At 38.3% G+C, this 22,642-nt stretch overlaps 1 protein-coding gene across 2 annotated transcripts in view; it reads left to right on the top strand.

Moving 5' to 3' along the window:
- The window catches only part of ITGA4 (integrin subunit alpha 4), a 94,048-nt gene that overhangs the window by 12,374 nt on the left and 59,032 nt on the right, over window positions 1-22,642 (top strand). For both annotated transcript variants that reach the window (XM_047084266.1, XM_047084267.1), the window contains exons 3-10: window positions 7,763-7,869; window positions 7,966-8,095; window positions 10,058-10,125; window positions 11,375-11,504; window positions 13,055-13,140; window positions 14,058-14,120; window positions 14,210-14,347; window positions 18,410-18,521. In XM_047084266.1, coding sequence (XP_046940222.1) covers window positions 7,763-7,869; window positions 7,966-8,095; window positions 10,058-10,125; window positions 11,375-11,504; window positions 13,055-13,140; window positions 14,058-14,120; window positions 14,210-14,347; window positions 18,410-18,521 — 834 coding nt within the window. The remainder of the gene's footprint in view (window positions 1-7,762; window positions 7,870-7,965; window positions 8,096-10,057; window positions 10,126-11,374; window positions 11,505-13,054; window positions 13,141-14,057; window positions 14,121-14,209; window positions 14,348-18,409; window positions 18,522-22,642) is intronic.

The raw sequence follows: 22,642 nt of genomic DNA, 5'->3' as shown, positions 1-22,642 counted from the left end.
TCATAACCCTCCAATGGTATATTTTATACTCTTCATATTTGAATTGAATTTTTCAGTTTAATCCCATATGTTTTTCTGATATTCTGAATTTAGGTAGAGAAAGAATTATGTGATTAATTTTACTCGATAACTATTGCTTCTACAAATAAAGATATGCTGAAGAAATGACTCTTTATACAACAGAGAAGAGAACAATGTTCATCCATTCTTCAGGATTATTTAAGAAAAATTTGAAAAATACAGGACTCATCTTTCAATGGAAAAGAACTTCAACTTAAAAAAAAAAGTAATTGGTGGGGGAAGGGCTTTCAATATTTTTCTGAAACTTAAAATTAACATCACATTTTGGAAAGGTCAGATAAATGTGTATGTTGTTGTAGTATGGAGAATGTCAGACTGAGTGCTTCCCCTAACGGGGAAGCCACAGCAGTGTGACGCAGGCAGATAAACCAAACATGTCATTGCATGCAAAAGTCCCAGGCTCTCTCACTCACAAAGTATTTCACCCAAGTTCTCAACAAGTTATAGAAAGAAGAACTTGGGGTCTGATCTTTCCCCTTGGGCCTTCTTCAGTGGAAATGCCAACATACTGAGAACTGATCCAAATTGAGGAAAAGGGCGGGATGAGATAGGGACTAAGTCAGTGACATTTTTCTTGAGCACTGGACAGTTGACTCAACAGTCTATGGGCAGGTTTGTGGTATTTTACACATTTGAAGCTGAAACAAAAGATTTAGAAAGTGAAATTGATCTCAGTTAATTCACACCTCTGAAATATTTGTAGAGTTCTATTGTATACACCATGGAGTAGTGTGAAATAACAGAGGTCTTCGATTTCTGACAAGTTTTTGACTTTTGTATTCTAATCTTTTTCATTTATCAGCCCCATGGATTCAAGGAAGTTACCTTCCTTCCTTAAGATTCAATTTGCTCATCTGTAAAATGGGATGATAACGTAGTCCTCTGCTGCTCCCGTGAAAATTAAATGAGTGAAATGTGAATGATAGGGCCTGACCGCGATGTGCCATAAATATTTTATGGAGGATGATATATGAAAGGACATACATGCAGCTTAAACATGGTTAGTTTAATCCTTAAAGTAATAATAATGTCAACGTCAACTATCATTTGCGTGCTTCCTCTGCCGGGCTCTGACGCAAGCACTTCCTGGGTATCTCATTTACTCCCCCAAATCCTCACAGAAACCCTCTGAGATAGGCATCTCCTGGAGGCCCCAGCTGATTTTCAGCCTTAAATCGTCCTATTCCCAGAGCACACATTGTAAAGATCTTCAAACCTGTAAATGTGGTTTCCCTTCAGACCATCTGTTACTGTCTTAATACTTAAGGGAGTTAATATTTCAGGAGAGAGACAGAGTAGTGAAGGAAGAAGACCTCTCCAAAGCTTAAATCCCTGAGAGTTTGGTGAAAATTTTGTAGGCATATCATCATTCAAGATTTGACGGTAAAAGGTATTACCTCCCTCAGCAGATACGTATTTCGCTCCTGCCTACTGTCCATAAGGTCCTGTTCTGTGGGAATGTTGCAGTCAACAAAATAGCCAACCTGCCTTCATGAGGTGACATTCAAGATTGAATATCTAGTCTTCCATGGTCTGTCATACTTTGGCACTTGAGCGATGATGTGAAAACTGGTGATACAAGTAACAACACATACAGGGATGGTGACGAATGTACTTATATTCATCTAACAAATTTAACTGCTTGTTCACATTTATACACATGTGGATTTACGGATAGAAAATCAGCAGATGGCGGGGGGGGGGGCGGGTGGTGGTTCCTGGGGGGCTCAGTGGGTCTAACTCTTGATTTCGGCTCAGGTCGTGATCTCCCGTGCATGGGTTCAAGCTCTGAGTCGGGCTCTGTGCTGATAGTGGAGAGCCTGCTTGGGATTCTTTCTTGGCCCCTCCCTTGCTCTTTCTCTCTTAAAAATATATGAATAAGCATTTTTAAAAAACCCAAATCAGCAGATAGAAATAAAAAAATTTAAGTAACAAGCACACTTCTTGTATGTTCCTTCACAAATGAAAAAGAATGGAAAAAGCAAAACTAGCCTCATTTTTGGAATAAAGGATATGGTTTTATGTGGTTTCGTATTTTTAATATATACTGAAAAAATGCAATCAACTTTGCTAAGATTAGTCATTGTAGTTGTATAAAAGCATGGGAAATTATCACATGTTAATTTGGCTTCCCTCCTTTATGTGAAACCATGTAAAGTACTTTTTCAATTATGAAGCTGATTTGATTTACTAAGAGTTTAGATTAGAAATGTATGAGCTGAGTTGAAAACCTGCTTACAAATCATTTCAGTATGACATTTGGATAAAATATAAAGATAATCTGAGTTTATTTATGATGTTATGTCAGGGAAATTCACGAGAATTAACTTAACTCATGACAGTTCTAATAATCATTTCTGACACATTACAAATTCTGTATTTCCACATGAAGAAAGTTTGCTTAACACTTGATATCCTATTTCAGTATCTAGCTGAAACCAAGGAGGACAAAAAGCTAGTACTAGTATTTTGAAAATAGAGTATTTTCAGATACGATGTAGTCCAGGAGAAGGCACAATCATTAACATTGTAGAGCACAAGCCCAGTTACACACACCTGTCTGGGGAGCCTTTCAAAATCTCTACGTCTAGGACACATCAGATCTGAGCCTCCAGAAAGTGGGGACCAGGTGTTGGTACTTATTTGGAACTCCTCCCTGGTGATCCTAATGTCTGGTCAAGGCTGAGAACCACGTGCTAGAGGCGTGAACTCAGGCAGGCAAGGTTAAGGGAGAGAGCTGAAGATGGTCCTGAGCATAGGCTGACGATGCAGAGGTCTTGCTTCTCCGACATGATTCTGCAAGCACTCCAGAAGACAAGGGTAAAAACTTCCTTGAGTTGAAGAAAAGACCCAGAGCAGTGATGATGACTGACAGGCTGTTCTTTGTTTTTTTTTTTTTTTAATTTTTTTTTAACATTTATTTTTATTTTTGAGACAGAGACAAAGCATGAACGGGGGAGGGCCAGAGAGAGAGGGAGACACAGAATCTGAAACAAGCTCCAGGCTCTGAGCTGTCAGCACAGAGCCCGACGCAGGGCTCGAACTCATGGACTGCGAGATCATGACCTTAGCCGAAGTCGGACGCTTAACCGACTGAGCCACTCAGGCGCCCCGACAGGCTGTTCTTTGAATGGATCCTGTCTTGAAACCAGTGCAGAGAGTAGCTTGGCAGGACCTTCGCTGTTGGGTGCTGCCTCCGGGGCAAAAGCAGTGTCTGGAAGTGGGAAGGAGAAGCCTATACAAATGTGAGTGTGTGTTCACTTAATGGAATTAGTTTTTATTTCTCATTTGAAAGAATAGTTGTTTCATGACTTTGTGAATTTTCTTTCTGCCTATGCATTCATCCTTTTGTACATGTCTCCCATTAAAATATGAAACACGAATAGAAGATACTTAAACTACCATGGAAGCTTTGAACTATTTTTTTTTTTAATGTTCACTTATTTATTTTGAGAGAGAGCCTGCATGTGTGAGCGAGGGTGGGGGGGGAGGAGCAGAGAGAGAGCGAGAATCTCAAGCAGGCTTGGTGCTGTCAGCTGAATCAGATTCGGCTACGGGGCTCGATCTTACAAACCGTGAGATGGAGACCTGAGCCAAAACCAAGAGTTGGGTACTTAACTGGCTGAGCCACCCAGGCGCCCTGAACTGTTTTTTTAATTTACTGACCCATTTTCAGCACATGTTCCTGGGGTCTGTGTTGGGGGCGGGATAATGGTGAGCAAGATGTGGTCCTAGACGTGATGAACTAGGTTGTTAGTGACTAAGTTTGGGAAGTAGGCTAGCTGTGAATAAATAACTGTAGTTGTATCAGAGTTCTCCAGAGAAATGGAACCAGTAGGGTGGGAGGATAATAGGTAGGTAGGTAGATATAAGAAGAGATTTATTATGGGAATTGGCTCCTTCAGTTAGGAGGCAGAGAAAGTCCCATGATCTGCCCTCTGCAAGCTGAAGAACCAGGAAAGTCAGTAGCGTCATTCAGGCCCAAGGCCTGAGCGGCAGCGGGTGGGAGGTGGGGGGTGGTTGGTGTAAGTCCAGAGGTCTGAGAACTACACAAAGATGTGGAGAGAAAAACATTTGCGGGAAGTGACCTGGAGAGAGGTGGGAACATGAATTGTTTGGCTACGCTGGATGAAGCTCTGAGCAGTGATGATTCTGCCGCGTCACCGGGTGAAGCTGATGCAAAGTGGAATCCTCTGTGGCTCCAGGAAATGGCTTAACACAACAGTTTCTCTGGTTTTCATTTTCATTTTTTTAACATTTATTCATCCTTGAGAGACAGAGGCAGAGCATGAGCAGGGGAAGGGGGGGAGAGAGAGACACACACGGAAGGAGGATCCAGGCTCTGAGCTGTTTGTTGGCACAGAGCCCAACGCGGGGCTCAAACCCACAAACTGCGAGACCATGACCTGAGCCGAAGTCGGAAGCTCAACTGACTGAGCCCCTCAGGCGCTGGTTTTCATTTTAAACTTGACGGAAGTTCACAGTTCACAGACGAACTTTTTGGCCATTTTTATCGAGCAACTTACAGGATATTTTGTGCAGCTCTGAATTACTGCATATTTATTTAACTTTGGGGTAGCAGCTCCAGAACGGTAAATTTGTTTCTAACTATTGGCTGTATTCAGTTGTGCAATCATGATGAAAACAGCGATCAGGTGTTATTTCTGACCTCCTTTCTCTCCTGTCCTTAATTATCCTCTTGCTCAGGTGCCTTAGTCAACCACGTGCCAGTTTTACAAAGGCTTTGGTGTTTTCAGAGAAGATAGTTTATTTAGATGTCTGTTGTGGTAATTAGGAACTTCACCTTCAGGTAGACAGAACCTACCATTTATCTATTTTTGACATTGGCAAAAATAATGGGTAGTTCTGGTGAAAAATTTAAACTGGAAGCTGCATCACAGTGAGTTAAAATTTTGTTTGTCACTGTCTTTTTCACTTTTTTTCAACTAGGTTGGCATCATGTAGCCATGCTAACTCTGTTAGACCTTACCCACCCAACACTCACAATGGTCTTTCTCCCTCCTTCTCTCTCCTTTTCTTTCTTTTTCCCTTTCTTCATTACTTTTAACATGGGGATCTTCTGTGTCTCCCTGGACTGTCTTTTATCAAGGTTTGGGCTGCAGCAGACCCCCGTTTCATTCCAGGTACACATTGCTTATCAATAGCATTATTTTTTCAGACCTATACTTAATCATTTTCAAGTCCAGTGCTCCGGGGAGCCGCTACCAAGATGTGGAAGTCTGGTAGAAAACTCTGTAAGAAGCCTGGCCAGAAAACCCTTATCCACATTCTATTGGAACAATATTCCAGACCATGAGAGTCAACTGGGGTAGTCTGGGCCTCACCTGGACTTACTGAATCAGAACCTTCAGGGGAGCAGCTAGGAAACTTGGTTCAGTTCAGCTGTGTTGAAGGGTTTTACTGTTTGTCCTGAACAGCATTTTGGAGAACAAATGTATACACAAACATCTTCCCATTCTCACTGAGACAAAATTTCCTCCTACTCAGGACATTGCTGCAAATAATTTCACTTTCAAAATACTAGCCTTATCTATGTAGTTAGTATGAGTTTGCCCGGGAAGCTTTATGTCAAGGTTATAGGAGATGGAGTGCCTGATGATTTTGAGAATGGTCGCTATAAATATATGATAAAGTGGTACAAGTGACTAGTGTTAAGAGTTAAGTAAACAAACCCAAGTTCCACATCCTTATCCAGTTAAGCTGATGAAAATGTAATCACCTGCCTTTGGAATTCAGTTCAGGTGCAATGGAACTCTCACATGGCAATTGAAGAGGGTAGACCTAAGGTCAGTGAAAGGATTCCTAAGATACTACATCTTACTCTACCCCAAAATCACTTACTTTAAAGCATGTTAATAGGATTCTAGCTATAAAGCAAAGAAGTCACTCTAGCAAAAGAAAAAAAAATTATCATTGGGAAGATCCCTTTCTTTTGTACAGTTTAGAAGTGCTATATTGCCCATGAAAATATTTATGTTTGGTTTTCTGGCTATTCATGCATTTGCCTAAATACCTTTTTAAATAACTTTTTTTTTTTTTTTTTTTTTAGTTATTTTTGAGAGAGAGAGAGAGACAGAGACAGAGCATGAACAGGGGAGGGGCAGAGAGAGGGAGACACAGAATCTGAAGCAGGCTCCAGGCTCTGAGCTGTCAGCACAGAGCCCAACACTGGGCTCAAACTTAGAAACCGTGAGATCATGACCTGAGCCGAAGTCAAGAGTCAGACGTTTAACCGACTCAGCCACCCAGATGCCTCTAAATAACTTTTTTTTTTGTTTACTTATTTTTGAGAGACAGCATGCTTGTGAGTGCAAGCATGAGTGGGGGGGGACAGAGAGAGTGGGAGACAGGATCCGAAGCAGGCTTGTACTGACAGCAGAGAGCCTGGTAAGGGGCTCAAACTCTAAAACCCTGAGATCATGACCTGAGCGGAAATCAAGAGTCCAGTTGAACGCTTAATGGACTGAGCCACCCAGGAGCCCCGCCAAAGTACCTTTTCATGTGTTTTATTCACTACTGAAAAAAATCAAGTTTTCCAGTCTTTTTTTTTTTTTTTTTTTTTTTTTTTTGGAAAATAGTCACAATAAGCTAAATGTAAACTGTAGGGCAGTTTGTCTTCAATGCTAGGCATTATTAATGTGCTGCTAATTAGACACAGCCACTTTCCATGTGCTCAGTCATCACCTCCCAGCTTCAATGCTGGAATGTGACTTAAATTCTGAGGACCATATTCTTGTCTTTTATTCCTAAAGTCTCAATGCAAGAAATGTCTTTAACGGTGCTCTGATAGGGGCGCGCAGGTTGCTCAGTCAGTTAAGCATCCCACTCTTGGTTTCAACTCAGGTCATGATCTCACGGTTCATAGATTCGAGCCCCACATCCAGCTTTGTGCTGAGGGTGTGAAGTTTGCTTGGGATTTCCTGTGTCCCTCTCTCTGCCCCTCCCCTGCTCATTCTCTCCCTCTCTCTCTCTCTCTCTCTCTCAAAATAAGTAAACATTTAAAAAATAATGAAAGTGTTCTGATAGCTTGTTCTTTAAAGTGTCTGAGGGTTGATGGAGGGAGGTGGGTGGGGCTGGGCTAAATGGGTGATGGGGATTAAGGAGGGCCCTTGTGATGAGCACCTGGTGTTGAATCACTAAGTTCTACACTTGAAAGCAATTTTACCATATGTTAACTAGAATTCAAATAAAAACTTGAAATCAAAAATTTTAATATAAGAAAACGTGCTCTGGTAATGTTGCCTGTAATGCTAGCCAAATGGTCAAAACAAAGGCACATTCTTTACCACAAATGACACCCTGTAATTGTATCTGCACAGCCTGTATGGGTTTCAACTGGTCTCCCTGCCACCCTCTACCCCCAGTCGTGTTGGTTACCCGTCTTCTATATTGAGCCCATTGCTTCATGATGTTACCAGCTGGAGATGTTGTGTTCTACAAACACAAACCACCTGGTGAGAGAAAAGTTATGTTGGCACAGAGTAACTCACTGTCCCCCCCCCCCATACTGTGCACTGAGTATAAGGTGATAGAGGAACAGGCGTCAAGGACGTTTTATATGTGGTGAAGGAGAAAACTTGGGGATAAGCATGTTTATTTTCTCTGTTGTCCTATGGTTTTCAGGATAACTGATGGTATTTTTCCCCCCCAAATACTGTAGGTAGCCCTACTGGAGAACCTTGTGGAAAGACATGTCTGGAAGAAAGAGACAATCAGTGGTTGGGGGTCACACTTTCCAGACAGCCAGGAGAAAATGGCTCCATCGTGGTATGCTATTGGGATTAGTCCACTCAGAAAATCAGGGGATCAGATATTCTGGGTGTGATGGTCACATCATTTGATCTACATTTGTGTTTTATTCAGGCTTGTGGGCATAGATGGAAAAATATATTTTATATAAAGAATGAAAATAAGCTCCCTACGGGTGTTTGCTATGGAATGCCCCCTGATTTACGAACAGAACTGAGCAAAAGAATAGCTCCGTGTTATCAAGGTAAGGAATCATTTTGGTACTACCTGGGTCAAGAAAAACAGTGAATGCCTTTAATATTTTTTTAATTTTCAATTTTGCATATGCAGAGAGAGGAGAAGAAATCTTATTAAAATAGCTGTATTTTTAACTAAAAGTATTTCTTTTTTATTCAGTTGTGGTAGTGTGAGTGCAAAAAATGTGCTTTGTACTTTTTGGAATAGAAATTTGTATGGTTACATTTGAATAATTCTAGAATTTAGTTGATAATTACCCACTTTTGCACTAAATATATTTTGAACTCCACATGAATGAGTCTAATGTCCAGAATATAGAGGACACTTAAAATCATGAAATTATGATGAAAAACTTGAGATTGAAAAGTCTGGGAAGATGAAAACTGTTTAGGTTTCTTGTTTTATCTTTAGCCTTCAAGAATATTTAGAAAGATTCAAGTGTAAGTGTAAGCAAATCTTTCCCACTCACTGTGTCTTTATTTATTTTTTTTAATTCACATATATTCCTTGAAACAACAAGGGATTGGTATCTTAACTTTGAAAATTTTTCCCATGAAAATTCTAGATTGTTAGGTAGCAGTAGTGTAAGCAGAGTTGGGACATTAACACCTGAAGTGAGCAAAATTAGGGGTGAATGTCAACAGAGCATTAAAACCTATCTTAACAGAACTAAAATTCTAAAAATGTATCCTTGGAAAACTCAGAATTAAATATATATGCATTCCATTTTCCACTTTTTCTAACCAAAATGATCACTACAGTGTCCAAATAACCTTTCCCTTACCTGACAAAATTTTGACCATGCATGCAAATTCAGTTATTCTGTTAACTTTGGGGTCTTCTGTGGTATGGGATGTCTTGGAAAAACTCCTAATCTCTAATTGGCCTTTGGATATCCAAGAAGACAAAAGGTGAATTTTAAATTCTTAATGAAGTGAAACTCAGTCTAGTGTTCTGTATGTTTATCCTTCTCTTTTTCTCCGGGGTGTATGGTTGACACTTTAAAACCTTCTCAGAGTAGAATTTTGTGCTGTTGTTCAGTTATACCCAGCCACATCCTGCAAAACATTAAACTTACCTTGAACTTAAAACAGCTAAAACTATGAGGAAATTTATTTAAAAAAAGGGCGGGGGGTTATAAAAAGGAGTGAAAAATCATGCCCAGGACTATTAATTACAAATGACTTAATTGATTTAACTCTTCCGGTTAGCAAAGCCAAAACAAGGATGTGGGCCTGATTCTTCTATCAAGGTTTACTTACATCCGTTCCCCGGGAGAAGCAGAGCATTGTCTTCCCAGTAGGTTCCAGAAGCATCCAATTCATGGGTAGTGGGAGACCTGAGCTGAAGTTGGCTGCTCAACTAACTGAGTCACCCCAGGCACCTCAGGAAATCTATTTTAATGCAGACCTGGACTGGAAGACACAAATTCTACCTCTGTCTTAGATACTCACTTGACAATTTTTTCGAGTGTATGCTGCATGTTCTTTCCATGAGAAAGAGGCAGAGGTCGCTGTTTTTATTGCTATTTTGCAGGAATATTTTTGGGGATTAATATGGAAGAGATTTTTTTTTTTAATTTTTTTTCAACGTTTATTTATTTTTGGGACAGAGAGAGACAGAGCATGAACGGGGGAGGGGCAGAGAGAGAGGGAGACACAGAATCGGAAACAGGCTCCAGGCTCTGAGCCATCAGCCCAGAGCCCGACGCGGGGCTCGAACTCCCGGACCGCGAGATCGTGACCTGGCTGAAGTCGGATGCTTAACCGACTGCGCCACCCAGGTGCCCCTGGAAGAGATTTTTTATCTAAATTTTATCAAAGCTACTATCTTAAAAATGGGTTACTATAAAATATAGACTCTAAAATGTATGTTAGTAAGGATTTATAAGATAAACAAAATTATGCAAATTTTGTCTTTTTCAATGAAATCCTGAATTGTTTTTTGTTGTTTTTTTACTTCATTTTAGATTATGTGAGAAAATTTGGAGAAAATTTTGCATCATGTCAAGCTGGAATATCTAGTTTTTACACTGAGGTAATAGCTCCTAAAATACAGAATTTTAATTCTTAAGATTCAGACTTCTGGTTTACAGGTGTTACGCTTTATGGTAAAAATTGTATAACACCTAAATAATAGTTTTCTTAAATTTGAGTATATTACAGCTTAATTTTCAACACTCAACATTCAACATATTTTGAAAACCGGTTAATACTTAAGATGGCTGTGTCACGCAAGACCAACTAAAAGTCTACACTAAAGAATATGCGTTGCATCAAAAATTTAATAAAAATAAAAGGAAGCTATTGTTATTTGCCTTAACTTATACATTTAAAATATTCAAATATGTTTTTAATTACTAGTTGAGAGGAAAAACATATGAATCCACATCTTTCATTAAAATTATGAGAATTGAGAGATTGAAGAATTTAATATCCTTTTAAATTAGACGTATTCCCAAACTCTGTTTTTCTCTAACACTCCAAGCAGGAGTGTTAGAGAAAAGATCACAGTTGTATTCAACTTCCAAATCTCCCATTTTACCTTCAAAACCCATTAGGAATTTCTGAATGTTTTCTGGATCTATGCGGTCAGACTATCAAGCCTTGAGTTAACAATTTTCATAAATACTACCTAAAAAAACCACTTTATACTTAAATTGACCTTTTTATAAGATCAGGATCATTTAGGAAATTTAGAAATATGTTAAATAGGTTTGATCGCTATAAGTTTTCATATTTCACCAAATATATCTGTTCATTCTGACTTTACTTTTGTTTCCTTTTCCTAAATTTGTATTTATCGTCAAATATGCCCCAAAATTCCATTGAATTTGTTTTTTTTCTAAGCTAACGTTGTTAAGGAAACTAGTCATTGACTCTTAGCAAATAGGAATAAATTAAATCCACTTTTTACTTTTTAGCAACACGTGATTATCTCCATAATAAGCACTAATGAATTATCCAGATGCGATTCACTTGATTAGAAACCACATTACCTGTCTCCCAAAAGCTTTCTCTAGTATTCCATGATTCTTTCTTCAATTTTAAGGTTCACTGATGAGTGTGAAGGGAGAGTTTCTTCTATGAGATTGTGCTTGTAGGTGAAAATTCATTAGCTAGCTTCTCTGGCTTTTTTTTCTGATATGTTTTTAAATTCATAAAATGCTCAGATTTTAGAAATGTATTATCAAAATGTATTCTTGTCACTACTTAAAATGTATATTTGGAGGAGGTTTTGAGTGGATTAAACTTTGAAATGATGATAAATTGTTTTTTTCTTACAGGATTTAATTGTGATGGGAGCCCCAGGATCATCTTATTGGACTGGCTCTCTTTTTGTCTACAATATAACTACAAATAAGTACAAGGCTTTTTTAGACAAAGATAATGAAGTAAAATTTGGAAGTTACTTAGGTACTGTAAAAATGGACAAACTCCAGTCCTCTAGGTCTTATAGATACTATTTCTCTTACTTATGATTACTAGTCTCTTCAAAAGATCAAAATGGCCAATAGCAATTAAAGAGTTCATAAACTGTCACTTTAAGGATATAATCGATGAAACTTCAACTTATTGTAATTATATATGTTAAATATTAATATTTACTTGTTAGACTAGAGAACTGGTTTAGTTTACTCTTACAAGCTTGTATCTTGATGCAGTAAACATGTTATCGTAAAGGTTGCATCTATTGAGTGCTTACCGTATCCAAGGAACTTTTGTTTTTAAGTTTATTTATTTTAGAGAGAGAAAGAGAGAGAGAGAGAGAATGAACATGTGGGGGAGGGACAGCGAGAGAGAAGAAGAGCGAGAATCCCAAGCAGGTTCCATGGGCTCTGTGCTGACAGCAATGTGGAGCTCAAACTCACAAACCATGAGATCATGACCTGAGCCAAAATCAAGAGTCAGAAACTCAACCAACTGAGCTACCCAGGCGCCCACCAAGGAACTTTTATAGGCATTCGACACGAATTCATTGAATCATGTATGAGTAAGTGTAGTTTCTTAAAGGACCAGCTGAAAGTCAGTGGGGCTATCGACAGCATTCTACACAATGAGTAACATTATGAAGCATACGGATCTAAAAACAGCTCATTGACCTTAGCCTCATATGTTCTTAGAAAATATTTCCCAGAGTTTATTCTTGTCTTTCTCCTTCCTCTCCTTTTCCTCCCCCTCCATTGCCGCCTCATCCTGTGTAGTAGGACACTTTATAGTCTGTATTTCTACAGAAACCCAAGATTTCTCAGCATTGATTCCTGTTACAGTAAAAAGGGATGCTTTTCCCATAGCTTTTTAGAAAATACAGGTTTGTTAATCATATGTGCTTCAAATGTAAGCAATCTATACTCAGAAATAATTACAATAAGAAAAAGCGGTGTTATTTTTTCCCATTCATACAGTAAGAATTCTTTTTCAAACAGAGGGAATTTGCTTACAATTCAGCATTTAATTGTTTGTGGTTGAAGTATATCTTGAAGTATTATAAGAAATATAACTTAGCATTATGCCTTTTGTCTTATAATAAAATATCTTACCATTTGTGTCCTCATACGGTTTTATCACTGTAGGAAGATTCCATGGTGAAAGAGTTGAAGTTTAGGGAGTTTTTGCTTAAAGTGTAACATGTTAAATTTTAGATCTCTAAAATATTTCACTTGTAATACTAGAAGCTAGCATATTCTGGTACTACATAGAGACCAACAGACCAGATGTAAAAGTGCTCTCTTTAATTTCTAGGACTTGGAAATGAAAGCCATGTGCCTAGCTTCATAACACAGACTAATAACTGCTTAAAGCATATGATAAATGAACAGTTTTGAATATTGCTATGCTAAATATTCTTAAAACCGTTTAGTGTAGTCTTTGGAATTCAGTCTCATTTGATTCTGTGAATGGATTTATGATATATTTTACCCATTGCAAATAATGATTCCCATGTTTGTTGTCCACTTTCTTTGAAGGCTACTCCGTTGGAGCTGGTCATTTTCGGAGTCCGCATACTACCGAAGTAGTTGGAGGAGCCCCTCAACATGAACAGATTGGTAAAGTAAGAATTACATTTTTACATTAATTCTTGACAAAACTTCAAGGAAACTGCATGAGAGAATGAGATACTAAATGAGAAACTGCAAAAATTCTAAGGAATGAAAACTAAAAGTGATGAGCTGTGCACTGCCTTTCATGGTGAAAATTGTATGGCTTTTAGATTAAATTTAACAGAAAAGCTTAAAGGAAAATTCTGAAAGTCAAATTGAGGCTTTTCTTTCTTTAAAATTTTTTTTTAACATTTATTCATTTTTGAGAGAGACAGAGTGTGAGCAGGGGAGGGGAAGAGAGAGGGAGACACAGAATCCAAAGTAGGCTCCAGACTCTGAGTTGTCAGCACAGTGCCCGATGCAGCCTGATGTGGGGCTCAAACTCATGAACAGTGAGATCATGATTTGAGCCAAAGTCGACGCTTAACCCACTGAGCCACTTGGGTGCCCCAGAGACTTTTCTTTCTTGTGAGTAAATTGTTTTTGGAAAAAGAAAAAGATCTCAAGATGTCTAGGGAATATGATTTACTGGTTACCACGTTTCTAGGTGAAGGGATATTGAGCGAGCTGTATGTTTTGTGTAAGACCAGAAAGAATCAGATGTTCTTTCTGGTTCTGGGTTTTTGTTCCACTGTAGTGTGGACATCACTAAACTTTTCTGAGCCTTACTTTGGAAAGTGAGGCAAACAGCACTTTGTGCTCTAAGGGATCAAGACCATAGTCCCTGAGAAGATAGTTCAAGGAAGGCATATTAATGTGAATGTGGTTCCCTAAAGCTTTTGAATTACACCCAAAAGGATTTTTTTTTTTTTTTTAACTCTTTGGGCAGTTACAAGTTGTGAACGTTGATGTTTTGATCACCTGAGGATTTTTTTTTTTTTTAACGTGATAGCAGTCTCAGTTTTTCTAACTCTGTTCCTAATTGCAGGCATACATATTCAGCATCGGGGCCAGAGAACTAAACATCTTACATGAAATGAAAGGTAAAAAGGTAATGTCTCCACCTTTGGTATCACCGAGGGCTTTCGTGAATCACCCTGCTGCTTTTCTCAGTGACGGGATCTGGTTTGTTTTGGGCAGCTTGGCTCCTATTTTGGAGCTTCTGTCTGTGCCGTGGACCTCAACGCAGACGGCTTCTCAGACCTCCTCGTGGGAGCTCCCATGCAGAGCATCATCAGGGAGGAAGGCAGAGTGTTTGTGTATATCAACTCTGGCTCAGTAAGTCCAATCACTCACCAGCTGCAGGCCATCTATGATATTATGATACAAACTGAAGTTAGTTCAGGCTTCTGAGGCTATAGATTCTCAGGCTTATTTTACCGATGAAAGGAGAAACTCTGCTATTGTACTAATGCTCTAAAAATGAAATGGAACATTCTGGTGGATGGGAAGCTGTCCCATTTTGACATTCCAGAAGTAGGAGATTAGTTGTTCTGGTGTTTTTCTACTGACATTTTGAATTTCAAGTAAAGTTTCTTTTAGTTTTATTATAATGCAAATCTCATTTGAAAGAATGATTTTTATCTATCCCTCAAAATGTAGATTTATTATTGGTTCTGTAGTGAATGTCTTTGCTTACAAATATTATCAGAAGTAGAAGATAAAGTAGAAAATGTTTTTAATTTATTTATTTGAAAAGAATAGGAAACAAGATGTGTTTGGATAAAATGTTAATTTACACAATTTATGTAGATGATATTCTTGATATAAGAATATAAGGGAGGCACCCGGGTGGCTCAGTCGGTTAAGTGTCTGGCTTCGGCTGAGGTCATGATCTCACTGTTGGTGGGTTCAAGCCCCATGTTGGGCTCTGTGCTGACAGCTCAGAGCCTGGAGTCTGCTTCAGATTCTGTGTCTCCCTCTCTCTCTGCCCCTTCCCTGCTCACACTCTGTGTCTGTCTGTCTGTCTCAGAAATATTAAAAAAAAAAATTGAAGAATATAAAGAGCACCTGGGTGATTCAGTCAGTTAAACATCCAACTTGGGCTCAGGTCATGATCTCACAGTTGGTGGGTTTGAGCCTCACATTGGGCTCTGTGCTGACAGCTCAGATCCCAGAACCTGCTTTGGATTCTGTGTCTCCCCCTCTCTCTCTGCCCCTCCCCCGCTTATGCTCTGTCCTTCTTTCCCTGTCTCTCTCTTAAAAATAAACACACATTTTAAAAAATGGGCATAGTTCATTCCAAAGTAGATACAGTAGGTGTACAAGTAATTACTGCTTCTGGTTGAGTTATAAATTATGGGAGATGTTGTGGAATAGAAACTAACCACTTCACAATTCAATTTAAAGAGTTCTGTTGACCTTATCTTGCCAGTCTGTCTTCTTGGCATTAAATAAAAACAAAGAATTGATAGGGCCTTGATGGAGTCTTCTTGGTCTGTTCCTTTGATTTAAGAGAAAGAACGGAATTGTGAGAAAAGTGACTAATTTCTTAAGGCACAGCAATTTTAGTTAGGATTCAACAAAGTAAAATCTGTTTCAAGAAAGTATTTGTAGTCTTAATCAATGGTTTTAGAGCATTTGATAAGGTCCTATATTAAGCACTGGCCTAAACACTTTATTATTTGAGAGTGAATAGTCTTATACAGTTAAAAGATTTTCAAAGTTCCGAATACAGAGCAGCAAAATTGTTAATTGGGATTCCCTAGACTGTGTTTCCACTTAAATTTAATAGTCAAGGCATATCATCGACAAAGTGATCATGCATATCTCCTTAACAGTGATATCAAGCATTAGGTTTTTTTTGCACAGATATTTCACATTCCCCTATTCATAAATGGTCATCTTATACTAGCTACATCCTCATCATGCATACTTCTCTTTATAAACTAAACTTTTTGAAAACAGCTTAAAAAGTAATCCTATACACCTAAAATAAGGCAGTATGTGATCTTTTTTTCCTCATTGAAGTCTTAAGCAATCCTAATAGGAAAAACAAATAAAAGTGTGTTCCTTTGATTTAAAGGGCAAGGAAGGAGCTGTACCCGTTAGGCTACCCTCTTGTTCTTCTCTCATTCCTACCTGGAGGCACCACATTGAACATGGGGTAATTTCATAACTGATTGCAGTTTTTAACCCTTCTGACCTAGATTATTCTTTCTTTGTTCCCTTCTTACTTCCTATTTGTTACCTCTCTAAAATGGCACTAACCACTGCCTGGCAATATATTAGTTTGGTTTGGTACTGTCTGATCTTCTCCTGGAAGTGTTTTTCTACTGCTGTGTTTTTAGGGTTTGAAAGAGGACTGAAGAAATAGGTGCTCAGTAATTGTTTCTGAATGAACTGAAGGAAGAATGATACTTGAGTGAATCTTGCTTCCACCTGCTTCTACGAAAATAATTCTTAGAGGTCGCCAGAGGTCACCATTTTCTGACTGGAGAATACTTGAAGAGTGATCACTACTTCTTGAAACCCTCTTCGTGGAACTTCAGTGCCATTCTATTGTTTTAGGTCTATACCTTCTCGTCCTCTCTGGAGCCCATTCTCCCTTCTCTTTAAATTAGGATTTCCCTTGGAGTCCAGCTTTTTCATCCCTTATTCCCTGATAAAATAATTTCTGTTTTTGGTGCCAGTGATTTTTTTTTTTTTAATTTTTTTTCAACGTTTATTTATTTTTTTGGGGACAGAGAGAGACAGAGCATGAACGGGGGAGGGGCAGAGAGAGAGGGAGACACAGAATCGGAAACAGGCTCCAGGCTCTGAGCCATCAGCCCAGGGCCCGACGCGGGGCTCGAACTCACGGACCGCGAGATCATGACCTGGCTGAAGTCGGACGCTTAACCGACTGCGCCACCCAGGCGCCCCTCGGTGCCAGTGATTTTTGTCTGCAGAGATGATTCATTAAAAGAAAAAAAAAAACACTGAGCAAATATCTGAAATGTAACAAAACCTATGGAAATAGCTGAGAAAAAATCTTAGTTCTGACCTCTAAGACCTCAAGTCTAGAAAAGACACAAACATGAGAGTAAAGAATTTAAGTTTAGGAGTTGTTTGGTTGGAAAATAAAAGTGGAAGGGTATTTTGTAATCAGAAGGAAAAGAACCTGTGTGATTAGGGGATGATGAAGAGACTTATTTAAGAAGAGGAAAAGATCTATGATGAGTGCATGGATTTTTTTTTTCTTACTACAAAGGAGTGACATAATCAGAGTTTAGAAAGAGGTCTGGCAGTTGTTACTGCAGTGGCTCAATATTGCAACATTATTGAATGTCTCCTTGTTTTTTTTTTTTTTCTTTTAATTTATTTTTGAGAGAGCACAAGCAGAGGAGGGGCAGAGAGAGAGAGAGAGAGAAACACAGAATCCGAAGCAGGCTCCAGGCCCTGAGCTGTCATCACAGAGCCTGATGAGGGGCTCACACTCACGAACTGTGAGATCATGACCTGAGCTGACCTCAAGTCAGAGGCTTAGCCGACTGAGCCACCCAGGTGCCCCTGAATGTCTCCTTGTAATACCTCATCTTCCAACTTAAGAGATAGCAGTTGACCAACCCATGTTTCATTGCCACTAGGATAAGGCTCAAGGCTAGCTTCCGTTGTGCCAACTCCTCAACTCAGAAGCCTTCAGTGGCTTCCTGTTCCCTAAATGGAAGTAAATTTCCCTCAGTATTCAAAATTCCACACCATAACACTTCGGTTTTTTTTGGGTTTTTTTTTTTTGTCTCCTTCGTTCTACATACCATTCATAACAGCCAAATTCTTTGGAAATTTGTTTTGCTGATTGTATTCTCTGTGTATTAAAATTATGTCCATCCTTCAACAGCCACCTTGAATACCATCTCTTATGAAATCTCTCCTTGCTTTTACAGTTAGATATGCTGTTCTTGATAATACAAAGCAGTCTGTGCTTCTCCGTCATTTCCATGTTCGTGCTAAGCCTTCCATGTAACTGGGCTTCTTCAAGAAGGGGAGACTGTCTCCTACACACACTGCTTGGTCCTCCTTCGCCTCTTTCCTCTTTGCACAGTGCATTGCCTTTAGTAGGACTCAATAAATATTTGCTAAATTGAATTATCAAAATGATTTATTGGATTTTCAAAGCCAGGGATCATGAGTTCGACAATTTTTATGTCCTCTGAGCTCTAATCATACTATTATATGTGTTGACATACTTGATAAATATTTATTGAATGGAACGGAGATGTGTGTACTAAAGCTCAGTCTGTAGTTTGTCCAACTTGTTTGAAGCATTAGAAAAAATCCATATCCAATTACAACAGTAAATCATGTGTAAAGTTGTCAGAGAGGGTTATAATGACATCTTTTCTCCCCTTTTCTGTCTAGGGAGCAGTAATGAACGAAATGGAAACAGAGCTCCTTGGAAGTGACAAATATGCTGCAAGATTTGGGGAATCTATTGTTAATCTTGGAGACCTTGATAATGATGGCTTTGAAGGTAATGAAAAGTATCTAATTTGATACTTGACTTCTGCTTTTAAAATGGAACATGGAAGATAATATGATTGGAGTTTTAAGTTGTTAGCTTTTCTATAGAAAATGGAGCCAAAATGTTACGCTAAGCTCATTTTCTTTTTGGTGTTATACCTGACTTCTCCTCACTGGTTAATTATTCTTAGTTGATTGCAGACTCATTAGACCAGGCTATTTAACTCTATGTACAGTAAAGACACTGACAAGACCCAACAGAGGCTGGCTGCAGAGCTGGAGCAGGGTTCTAGAAGACCCCGTTGTGCCAGGCATCCCTTGTTCAGGTGCTACGTTGTGGGACGATTTGGTGAATGGCAGGAGAGCACGCTTAGCAGTAGTGAGGGGCAGCTGGCAGACCCAGTAATATTGGCTATTGACCAACTTATATGGAAGCCACTCCCTAATGCACTAGATAGTTCTGTCATAACTGTGCCTATTGCCTGGATATCAGCCCTGCTGTAGAAATACCTGTGTCTACCAGCCTTTCCTCTTAAAATTTACTTTTTTCAGTCTAATACGGAATGGTAACCAAGTCTGGTAAAATTGTGCATAGGATGATGAATGGGTTTGAAAGGAGGGTGTGCAATTTGTAGAGTTCAGCAAATATGTATTTGATATTTTCAGGGCTCAGAATTGTCTATCTTAATGTAATCATTAGCAATTGGTATATGGTAATAAGTTGAAACTGAGTTGGATACAGGAAATAGATGAGGGAGTACTATAAGTTCTCGCTTAATTTTTTTAATACCTCTTACGCCAAAAAGCTTCACTCTAATTGTGTAAAATGTGTTGGTCTTTGGGGTGCCTGGGTGGCTCAGTTGGTTGAGCGTCCGACTTTGGCTCAGGTCATGATCTTGCAGTCTGTGAGTTTGAGCCCTGCATTGGGCCCTGTGCTGACAGCTCAGAGCCTGGAGCCTGCAGCCTGCTTCAGATTCTGTGTCTCCTTCCCTCTCTGACCCTCTCCCAGTCATGCTCTCTTTCTCTCTGTCAATAATAAATAAACATTAAAAAAATAAAATGTGTTGGTCTTCAAGAAGAAAGTTAGTGGGTTACTGACTATATATTTTGAATACTTTGAATATACATTGAATAGATATCACATATTGAATATATGGACTCTATTAAATGTAAGAGTATAATTTGGTATACAAATATTACCATTTCTAGAGTTTTACTATCTTATTAAAAATAAAGGAAATTAAGTATATATTTTTAAGGTTATGGTTACATGTAAGCTTTACATTAAAACTTCTATAAGGTTTTATTATGCTGTATTTCACAAGAGTCAACAATTCTGATGTTTATTGAGCACTTACTTTGTGTCAGATGTACCATGCCAGGTGGAGAGTATATGCCATAATAAATGTAAATAAAAGAAATAGTGACACCCTTTTCTATAATTTTAAAATCAAATGGAATATAAAATTAAGACATTAAAAAAAATCTTAAGTGGTGAAATTTAGGGAATTTACCTAATAAATATCTATGGATAAAGCCATGTTGATGCACCTTGACATTTCATAGATATTATGAGACAATGCAGTTCTTTCCTTGAAAAAGAAAATCATTCAGTAAGATACTTAGTTATGATTCCTTATACATCTTGTTTTAATTGAGACATTTGAGGAAAACCATTTGCTGTTTTGAATGTACTAAAATAAAACATGGGTGAGTGCACATGAGAAGTGATTTTTTTTTTTTTTTTGGTGGCATCAAAATGTCAATGACAAACCTCAATTCTTAAAATCAGATATAGTGGTGAAAAGGTCATGGACATTACTCCTGTAGTGAGGAGAATCCCAGGCAGTTTTCCAGTGGCGTGTGAAGGACAGAAAGTGTTCTGTCCATAAGACTTAGGAAGAGGAACTAGGGGAGACCTTGGGGGTACGAGGCGGTCTTCCAGACTGCATGTGAGAACCTAGGTTTCAGACAGCACTTTGTGTCCTAAAGTCTTCGGCTCTTGACTCCTAAAGGTAATGGCTTTATGTGTTCTATTCAAACACATATGATTATATGATTTAGGATTCTATTCAAATGATTATTTCTCATATTTCAGTATATTTTTGTGCTATTACAATTTCACTTATAATTTACCTCATATTTACATTTAGTGACTCTATTAATGCTGATTCACTTCAGTGCATGCTTATCTTTTTCTACTTTATCAGTTCTAATTTTTTTTTTTTAGTCTTATTAAGATGTGACTGAAATACATCGTGTAAGTTGAAGGTATACAACAGAATGACTTAATATATGGATGTAGTACAGAATGATTACCACCTTGCGTCTAGGTAACATCTACTCCCTCACAGTTAATTTTTTTTTCCTTGTGATAACTTAAGATCTACTCTCTTAGCAACTTTGAAATAGATGATACAATATCGTTCACTCTAGTCATTACACTGTACCTTGCATCTGCAGAACTGTATCTTAGAACTAGAAGTTTGTACCTTGACCTTTTCACCCAATTCCCCCTACCCCTCAACTCTGGCAACCACCAATCTGATCTGTTTCTGTGAGTCTGATTTTTTTTAGATTCCACATGTAAAAGCGAGATCCTACCGTGTTAGTCTTTCTCTGACTTATTTCACTGAGTAAAATGCCCTGAGTTCATACATGTTACCACAAATGGCAGGATTAATTTCTTTTTTATGGCCAAGGTAGCCTTTTATTTTTGCCAATGAGTAAGCATTTTGCACGTTTTCGATCTTAACAAGACTGTGCTGATTTGCACGTGGGCTCAGCGTGTTGTACTTCTTCACTGAGGTTTTTAATTCTTCTCTACCATATCTGCCTAGGTGAGAAAGCAAGGAACCTTGTCTTGTATTTCTTTGTTTCCCTATTCTTTTACCGCATCTTCTATCTTATTTAATTATTCTGGAGTAGATGGGTGAAGTTACTTTTTGTTCATGGCAGTGTGTGGGATTGTGTAGAAAGGGGATGAAAATCTCACCTGTTCTTTTTCCTTCCACATCCAGTCATAGATGCAAACAGGCTTAAAGTCCTTACTATTCACACTTTCGTGGTGCTTTGTAAGAGGAGACAAGTTATTTTTGCATTCAATATATCCTGTCCTTTTTCTTTTTTTAATTCAATAGGAAAAATCAGGCTGAATTTCCTGTGTACTTAGAAAAGCAATGCAGGCCATTTTCTAAGGAGATAACCAATTTGGCAAGAGTCCAGCATAAAAATCTCATCAAGAGTGTGAGGAAGTTAGGGAATAGGTACATGAATAAACCTACATGATGGACACAACTGACAGCATTTTGGATTTCATGCATAAAATTGATATGGAAAAACCACTTATATTTTGGCTTAAGTTTTTTCACCTTGAGCATTGACTTCTAGACTGTATGTTTGAATATTTTTTAAGCAGAGCCATAATGAAGTATAACCTGTGTATTTATGTGCCCCTGAAATATTGATATATTATCATATCATTAATTGAGCAGTTCTTTTGACTGCAGGAGTTTGCAGGAGAGGAAAACACTGGAGATAGTCTGTAGTGTTCATGATTCCGTAGAGCATGGTGATGGGTGAACACAGGCTCTGGGAGCCAGACCGCAGCACTTATATCCCAGCTTCTTCATATCCTAGCTCTGTGCCCTTTAGCAAGTTACACTCTGTGCCTCACTTTCCTCATCCAAGTTGGAATCAAAAAGTACTTATTTGATAAAGTTTAAGAGTTACATGAGAAAAGCCCCTACTACAGTGCCTGCATTATAATAAAATTGTGTTTATTTCCATTGTTAGCTGATGTTAAAATTATTTTGATTATGCCAATAATTGTTACAGTTTGCACTAACAATGAAATAAAATGTTCTAAAAATTGTCAGTGTTTTGCTCTATATGTTGTGTCCCAAACTGACTTGGATAGGCATGAAAAAAACATTATTAATAATACGTATTTTCCTTATTCCTGTAACGTTTGCTAACATTTAGTATGTTCTGTAACAGATCCAAATGTAATCATAGGAAATAAGAATTTGGATCTATATATAAGAAAGGAAAAAACTGAATATAGTCCACAAGTCTTCTGCTTGAAATGACATTGATTTGGGCTTTTTTATATTTCATTTGAAAGGGCAC

This window comes from Lynx rufus, unplaced genomic scaffold, assembly GCF_022079265.1.
Source record: "Lynx rufus isolate CCGP_SWC_20201006 ecotype Redwood Valley unplaced genomic scaffold, mLynRuf1.p SCAF_2, whole genome shotgun sequence".
Classification (NCBI taxonomy): domain Eukaryota; kingdom Metazoa; phylum Chordata; class Mammalia; order Carnivora; family Felidae; genus Lynx; species Lynx rufus.
The sequence above is the reverse complement of the archived record's forward strand: the minus strand, read 5'-3'. Positions and strand labels throughout refer to the sequence as shown.